Source organism: Arachis ipaensis, chromosome B08 (assembly GCF_000816755.2).
Source record: "Arachis ipaensis cultivar K30076 chromosome B08, Araip1.1, whole genome shotgun sequence".
In the NCBI taxonomy this organism is placed as follows: Eukaryota; Viridiplantae; Streptophyta; class Magnoliopsida; order Fabales; family Fabaceae; genus Arachis; species Arachis ipaensis.
Window position 1 is genome coordinate 110,276,724 of NC_029792.2, and position 9,040 is coordinate 110,285,763.

The window sequence follows — 9,040 nt, forward strand, 5'->3', positions numbered from 1 at the left end:
TAAAAAACTTAAATACCCTTTTTTATTGTTAGATAAAAATTACTGTTTTAGATTAATCAAATTGTTTAATTTTACCATTTCAAAATTTAAATAATCTAAAAAGCAAAAACAAAAGCAGATTTAACAAAATTATTTATCTCTCCATAAACCCTAATCAATCATCCATACCAAAAAAATTAAACAAATCTAAAAAATACTAAAAAAAACTTTGTTTTTTGATTTGCTGGGTTTCTCACCCAACCTTCATATCTCTTGATCCTCTTCTCTGTGTTTGTATCTCCCTCTCTTCTATTTAATCTCGCCTCTTCTCTTCGGTAAAGAAGACAAAGCTTTCTCTTCCACGGCGCCCTGCTAAGGTCACCGCAGCTTTCGCGCGCGCCTCAGTCAACCGAGGAGAATGTCGTCGCGTCAGAGAGCGCGCCATCTTGTGCATTCCAGAGAGCGTCGCCATCTTACTGGTTCCAGAGAGTGTCACCATCTTTCTCATTGTCTTTCTCGTTCTTCATCACCGTCGTTAGCCTCTCCTTTCTGCTAACATCCTCTCTGTAATTTCTGTGATTTTAATTATTATAGCATTGTTATGATTTTTGTAATTAATGTAATTTGGTTTGATTTCTGTGATTTTATATTAGTTGTTAATTTTGACAAAATAAAAAACTTAAGCATCAATTTGAGAGATTGTTGTTGAAATTTTTGGAGTTGCTATTTTGCCTGAAATTAGGGTCTCATTAGGAAAAGTATTAATGGATTGTGTATTGGCTCTTATTCCACTTATTTCAATGGTAACTGAATATTTAGATGAGCTTATTTTACTTTTTTAAAAAGAAAAAAAAAATCATGTTTTTTAATTAATAGATATGATAAGAAATTTTGATTAAAAAAAATATTGATTGTAAGAGTTCTTTAAACTATCTAATCCTTTTTTCTTTTTTTAATCAAAATTTCTTTTCATCGTATCTATTAATTAAAAAACATGATTCTTTTTTCTTTTTTTTTTCTTCTTTTTAAAAAAGTAAAATAAATTCATCTAAATATTCAGTTACTATTGAAATAACTGGAATAGGAGCTAATACACAATCCATTAATATTTCTCCTAATGAGGCCCCAATTTCAAGCAAAATAGCAATTCCAAAAGCTCCAGCAACAATCTCTCAAATTGATGTTTAAGTTTTTTATTTTGTCAAAATTAACAACAACTAATATAAAATTACAGAAATCAAACCAAATTACATTAATTACAAAAATTACAACAATGCTATAATAATTAAAGAGGAGTACTAGGGGCCAGCAATTTTTGGTATTTATAGCCATCAAATAGCCATTAATGATGATTTCAATGGTGTGAGATTTCATCCAATGGCTCACTTTTTCTTCCTGGTTACATGCTGGCCAGAATTTGGAAAAGTTGCTGACCCCCTAGACTTTTCCATAATTAAAATCACAGAAATCACAGAGATCATAGAGAGGATGTTATTGGAAGGAAGAGGCTGACGACGGTGATGAAGAACGAGAAAGACGGCGACGCTCTCTGGAACTAAGAAGACGGCAACACTCTCTGGAACCCACAAGAGGGCGACGCTCCCTGACGCGTGACGCGAGAACGTTTTCCTCGGCTGGGTGAGGTGCGCACGAAAACTGCGGTGACCTTGGTAGGGTGCCGTGGAGGAAGCTTTGTCTTCTTTACAGGGGAGAAGAGGCGAGATTGAAGAGAAGAGAGAGAGATACAAACACAGAAAAGAGAATCTAAAGATATGAAGGTTGGGTGAGAAACCCAGCAAATCAAAGAACAAAGTGACTTTTTTTTTAGTCTTTTTTAGATTTGTTTAATTTTTTGGTATGAATGATTAATTAGGATTTATGGAGAGACAAATAATTTTGTTAAATGTGTTTTTGTTTTTAGTTTTTAGATTATTTAAATTTTAAAACGGTAAAATTAAATAATTCAATTAATCTAAAACAGCAATTTTTGTCTAACATATAAAAAAGGGTATTTAAGTCTTTTAAAAAATTAAATAAAAATAATAATATTACTCTTTAAGTCTTATATATATTATATATTTTGCATATTCTTATTTCTCCGAAACTCTTTTGTGCATGTAGACTTGTTTTTAAGAATGATTCGCTGGCGAAGGAGATACTAAAGATTGCAATACCAGCTGCATTAGCTGTTGCTGCCGATCCCGTTGCCTCTCTCATAGACACAGCTTTCATTGGCCACTTAGGTATCTCACTTTCTTTATAATAACACAAATGATAATTTATTTAATTTGCACCTTTTTCTTTTATTATATACTTTTGTCTTATGATATAAAAAATAAATTTTTATCTTTTTTCATTTTTTATTAATTATTTTTAATACTAAAAATAAAAAGTGTACAAAAAAATATATAAAGATAGTGAATATAACACTATATTCCTCTTATTATAATATAATAATTCCCTTATATATAGTTTGATCATCGATCTTTATATGGCATAGTCAGCCAATGAATAATTGTTTCTTGCCTACATCTTAACCATTTTTAGTTAAAGCCTTAGGTATCAGTGAGTTGAGAGAAGCTAGAGAATTAAGAAGATTATGATATCAGATGAATTGCGAGAGAAAATGAGATTATTATGTTATTTTTTGATTGTGATACTGAGCTAAGCATTATTAGTAGTCTTAAGTTTTATTATTGTAGAATAATCAACAAATTTTTCCTGCAGAATAATCAGCGTTTAAGAATAATTTTGACATAAATAAAAAATATTAGTGATAAAATTAAATAAAATTAAACGTTAAAAATATTTTTAAAAAAATATTAAAATATAGGACAAAAAATATGTTTTATACCATTACATTGTTATGAAATTTGATTATGTATGAATCATATTCGATTATATTACTTAAATGAAATGTAATTATTATATGAATCCTCATATATTATATGTGTGAAAATAGTAATATTTAACAATTAAACAATTGTGGGAAATGATTAGGGCCGGTGGATCAAGGTGCTGCTGGAGTTGCGATTGCATTGTTCAACCTATCTTCAAAGATTACAGTGGTCCCCCTCGTGAGCATTACAACTTCCTTCGTGGCAGAAGAAGATACTATTCAGAAAACCAATCAAAATGAGACCAAACTGACCTATGAATTAGTCACCAAAAATAATGACCATTTGCATCATCAAGATATGCAAGTGTGTGAACGTACACAAGATGGAAGAATGAAGAGTCCCATGCCAACACCGGAGAATAATGTTCATAGGGATGGTGCTTTGACTGAAGAGACCAATAATGGAAACGGTGCATTCTGATCCCTTTCTCCTTTTTTTTTACAACTCAGATCGTGAGAGGTTCTTTTAATAGATTTTAGAAAACAGCCAATAGTAAAAGAAAAAGAGAAACTTACCCGTTTGTTTGGGTGAGCTTCTAAAAAAAATAATTTTATGTTTGAATATCTCATCCAAAAAAATTTTTTTATCTATCAATTATGTTTGGGTATAACAATATAAAAGTATTTTTTTGTTTATTTATTACATGAAAAAAATCTTTTTTTAAGGAAAAAATATCTTTTAAAAAAAGATGTAAATTATAGCTTCTCAAAAAAATATTTTTTGATTTTTCTAGTATTTTTACTTTTACTACTAGAAATTTGCCAAACACACTAAAAAATAAAAAAATATTTTTTCATTAAAAAAAATATTTTTTTATCAAAATAATTGCGCCCAAATAAAAATTTAAATTAATAAAATATAAAATATAAATAATTATATCTCTAACAACTACATATATTACATTAAACACTTACATCATTGAAATATATACGTATTGTGAATCTACGTTATGTATAATTACAATGACTAAAAGATTTTAACAACTCTTAAATAATAGAACTAACAAAAAAAAATATTGAGACTACTTTAATAAAGACACTAAAAATATCCTTTTTTAAAGATGTTTATATGTATTATTTTATTATTGGACATCTTTATTAAACTGGTTAATAATTTATTTTTTAATAAACCAAAATAAAATCGATTTATTATAGCAACAATAATAAACCCAATTATCTGCATTATAATTATTAGACCCGATTTGATATGATCGAATTACACAATCTAAATCGAATATCTTTAAATTTTTTTATAAAAAGACAAATATATCTCGGACTTTTTATTTTGCAGACATTTGAATCCCTAAAAATTTAAAAATACAATTAGATCCCCAAAAATAAATTGAATTTATTGTTATTGTTATAAAAAAATCAGTTTTATTCTAATTTGTTAAGAAATTCAAAAATAACCGATTCATTAATACGTTCAATAATAATGCGACACCTAAGTGACTTTACAAAACATCTTTATGGAAGCATCCCAAAAAATATAGCTAAACACAAATCAAAGAAGGTAAATTGTGTATAGTGAAAAAATAGAGTTTTGAGAGAAAAAGTGGTAATTTACAGCAGAAGTAATTGAACAAAAATGTTGTTGACTATCGAAAGCTTACTCTAACCAACTCTTCTAGTAAAGATTCGTGAAGAAAAGCATCTTTAACTAACTATAACTAACAAATTAAAATTCTGTTAGAACTAGCCATTAGTGTTAGTCATTATCAAGCAATTTTGCTCTCCTTCCTCAATACCCCCTCAAACTAAAGTTGTTGTATAGATATTATCTCAGTATGGGCTGCACATATGGATCGATATTCTGCCTCTATGCTACTCCTACTAACCTTGGTTTGCTTATTACTCTTCCAAAATATGATATTATTATCCAAATAAATACGAAAACCAGTAATTGACTTCCTATCTTCAAGATCCCCTCTCCTCAATCTGCATTTACAAAGGAAAGAATCCTAAAATTAGTGGCTTTGGAAAACACAATTCCATGACTTACTGTACCCTATAAGTATCTCAAGATCTTCTTCACACTTTTCCAATGTTGCAATGTCTGGCCTTATTATTGTCAAATACTGAAGAGCTCCTACTGTAGATTTATATTTAGTAGTATTCTCAAATAGTTCAAAATCGCTCAAGTAAAGTTTAGAATCTGAGGACATAGGTGTTGGTAATGGTTTAGAGTTCTCCTTTCCATATTTCTCTAGCATATTTGGCTTGTGAAATCATCAACTCCCTGTGTAGAAGATATGCTTTCTCCAATCCCAGAAAGTAACTAAATCTGCCAAGATCTTTTAAAAAAAAGGTTGTTCAACTGTGATATTAAAATTTCAATGACTTTGGAATCATTCTCTGTAACTATAATATCATGTACATACAATAAGAGATAGGTAATATTAGTTTAAGTATGTCTTACAAATAATGATACATTTGATTTAGTATTTTTAAATCCAAACTTGTATAGTGTTGTTGCCAGTGTCTTGAACCAAGCTCGAGGAACTTGTTTCAAGCCATATATGGCTTTATTAAGTTTACAAACAAGTGTTATTGGAGCACTCATATCTTTGTGCTTGAAGTTTATAGACATTCTCTTCAAATTTTTCATTCAAAAAGGCATTGTCGAAGTCGAATTGTCTTAATGGCCAACCTAAGGGTATAGCAATGATGAGAATCACCTTTACTGTGGTTGATCTGATCACTGGAGAGTAGATTTGTTCATAGTGTACTCCTTCTTTTTGATGAAATTCCTTGCCAACTAGCCTTGCTTTATATCTCAGAATATCACCTTGTTGATTTCTTTTGATGGCAAACACCCATTTACTCCCTATAATTGTTTCATTTACTAGTGCTTTTGTGAGAGTTCATATTCCACATATGTTCAGTACTTGCATCTTAATATTCATTGTCTCTTTTTAGTGTGAATAGTTGAGTGCTTATTTGACATTTGATGGTATGTTGTTGATAAGGTCAGGAGTTTGAATCACTAATGCTTTTGATTTGATGTGGCTAGATTTGGCTCTTGTAATCATAGAGCGTGTGTTTAATGGTGTGATGGGGGGAGGCATACCGCCATGCCACTTATAGGTATAGGAGTTTCTGTGTGCTGGTGATGATGAAGAGTTTCTTGTTTTGATTGTGTATTAGAAGGTGTAGTAGTGGCACTCCTATAAGGTCTTAAAAAAGGAAAGTGTGCACATTCAAACACTTTAAAGAGATTAAAGTTGATGAAATAAAACCTCATGGACTTTTATTATCAACAATACTTGTTGGAAGTCTATTGATTATTATAAGACATCCTCCCAGAATTTCATAGGGAGAGAGACTGTTGCTAAAAGGGATAGATCCATTTCAGTAATAGGATTTTGACCCTCTAAGGTTTGAATTTTACCTTAAAGAGACTGGTGTTAGGTGATGGCTTGCACCAGAATCTGCAAGCCATGAGGCTTCACTGACGAATGAAGATGGGGAAGTTAGATAGGCAGTTGAATGATGAAAATTGGCTGGAGGTGGTGGAGGTTGAGCATTGATATATGGGGTTTGTTTTGCTGAAAAATTATTACCAGAATTTAGGTTGAAAGATTGGTCAAACCTATGGTAACAGTTCCACACCACGTGGCCTAACCTCCCACGAAGTTGACATTGCATTCTTGAATTATTGTTGTTGTTAAATCCAAATCTTCCACCTCCTATAATGTTTCTTCCACGTCCTCGTCTATAAGTATTGCTACGGTTGAAATCAAAATTTAGTGAAGAATTCTACATATAATGAGCTACATGCATACCAGATTCTGACTTCTTGAAGTGCTCTAGCATTTCTTCGTAAGAAAGCAAGAAAGCTTCAATCTCTACAATTCTAAAGGGTCCCTTTTCTGCTGTCACGGAAGAGATGTAAACTGCATATTCTTCATTAAGTTCTTCAATGACGGCTTGAAGATGATCATCCTCAAATACTTCATATCCTACAGAAAATAATGAATCCACAATTTTGCAAATCTTGGACAAAAACTCAGCAGCTGAACTAGTCTTCTTGCAAGATCTTAATTGACTTTTGAGACTTTGTATACTTGCAGATAGTCATCAATCCTTTCCCAAACTTCATGAAATCTAGAGAGGTGAATGACTTTGTTTTTTATTCAATTGGTCTTGGAATCAACAAGCCATGTGGTGAGTGCTCGATCTCTTTAGCACTAGTTCTTGAATTCTTCTATTTCTGTAATAGTTTTCCTGGTAGCATCAGATGTGAATTGCTCAAGAATTTTTTAGAGATCTAGATGACTTTTAAGACCAAGATTTTCGATGGTGAGAATTGCAATAATGTATCTCCATGTGGAGTAGTTTTCTTCATTGAGTTTTTCTGCGATTGGGAGAATAATTTCTTTATAGAATCCGAGAGGGTAATCTCCATCATGAAGAAGAAGCAGAGATGTAGGCTCTAGATACTATAAAGGAACTAACAAGAAAGACTATAGCTAAACACAAACCAAATAAAGTAGAGAAACAGAATTTTGAGAGAAAGAGTGGTAGAAAAAGAGTGGTAACTTGCAGCAGAAGTAATTGAACAAAAATGTTATTGATTATCAGAAGAATAGTACATTTATAATGCTGAGTAGCAACTACATATAAGCTTACTGTAACCAACTCTTCTAGTAAAGACTCATCAAACAAAGCATCTTTAACTAACTGACAAACTAGAATTCTGTTAGAACCCAAACTGGTCTGATTTTAATCCGGTGAATGCTGGTATTTATCACTTTGTACTTAAGTTACTAAAAAAGATAAATAATAATATTAATAAATTTTACATGATTTATTTTTTATTTTAAACATTTTATTTTTTACTTTAAAAGGGAAGTTAGACAATTTAGGCACTATAACAAAGGCACCATAGAATTCACCATGTATGAAACTAAATATTTTCTCTTATTTTTTTTAAATATCTGTTTCAAAAACTAATTATATGACATTGGTTATGTTTTATAATAACCTTAATTTAATTTTGTTAATTCCATATATCTGTTTATTTGAGGTAATTTTAATTACTCATAAAATTTTGAGTATTAGCAAAATTAAAGTAATTTATTAATTTTAAATATATATGTTTCTGTTTTCGACAATTATTTGAAGAGAGAGAGAAACATTTATCTTTTCCGGTATGATTTTAATTTCAGTTTTGTATATATGTTCATCATGCTAGCTAGTATGAGAAGTTTTCATGAGTGCTAATTAAATTCCTTTTATCAGAAGAATATACAAATATATGTGAGAAAAATATGTTGAAAACGGTTGAAAGAAAGAAGCTACAACTTGGTTCAGCATCAACATCACTGCTGTTTGCCACAATCCTTGGCATCATTCAAGCTGCAGTTCTTATATTTGCAGACAAACCCCTATTAGGTGCAATGGGTCTCAAACATGTGAGTATTAATTATTAATTATTAATGATTAATTATTAATTATTGTTTAATAATAATTCCTCGTACTTTAATATGTGTAGGGTTCTCCTATGCTAGACCCTGCCGTAAAGTACTTGAGATTGAGATCGTTAGGTGCACCTGCAATGCTTCTCTCACTAGCCATGCAAGGAATCTTTCGAGGATTCAAGGACACAAAAACTCCTTTATATGTCATTCGTAAGTTGAAATGAAGCTTTGTAATGTAATCAAGCATATTTTGGTTTCAAGGAGTAATGTTTCATTTTTAAATCAAATAATAAAAATCAATTATCAAAATTAATTATTATATATTTTTTATTGCAACATATTCCCTCCTTTTTTTTCTACTTGTTCACATTTCTCTCTCTTCCTCTTTATACAAACGAGTCTAACCCCCTTTTATATGTATGAGTTCACATATTTATCTTTATTTTCATTTCATTTGGTTCAGTTTTCGGATATGCATTGAATATCAGTTTAGACCCACTACTCATTTTTCATTGCAATTTGGGTCTCACGGGTGCAGCCATTTCACATGTCGTCTCCCAGTAAGTTATATATTATTTTCGTTCTATTTATTATTATTCATAAATTTGACTAAAGTAAAAAATAAAAACAAATATTTGAAAACAATTTTACTAATTTTTTCTTTAATTTTATTCCTTAATATTTATAAAAAATTATGTGCTCCCAAAAAAATTAATTATCTTAAATATATAGTAGAGGA

The 9,040-nt window shown here is 30.3% G+C and overlaps 1 protein-coding gene across 4 annotated transcripts in view; it reads left to right on the forward strand.

The window, feature by feature from the left end:
- Window positions 1–9,040, forward strand: part of LOC107611975 (protein DETOXIFICATION 43-like) — an 18,774-nt gene that overhangs the window by 515 nt on the left and 9,219 nt on the right. For 2 of the 4 annotated variants that reach the window (XM_016313832.2, XM_021109692.1), the window contains exons 2-6: window positions 2,101–2,222; window positions 2,980–3,288; window positions 8,123–8,295; window positions 8,376–8,511; window positions 8,765–8,861. In XM_016313832.2, coding sequence (XP_016169318.1) covers window positions 2,101–2,222; window positions 2,980–3,288; window positions 8,123–8,295; window positions 8,376–8,511; window positions 8,765–8,861 — 837 coding nt within the window. Of the gene's footprint in view, window positions 1–2,100; window positions 2,223–2,979; window positions 3,289–4,304; window positions 7,046–8,122; window positions 8,296–8,375; window positions 8,512–8,764; window positions 8,862–9,040 lie in introns of those variants that run through there. The other 2 variants (XM_021109693.1, XM_021109694.1) reach the window with 2 other exon arrangements.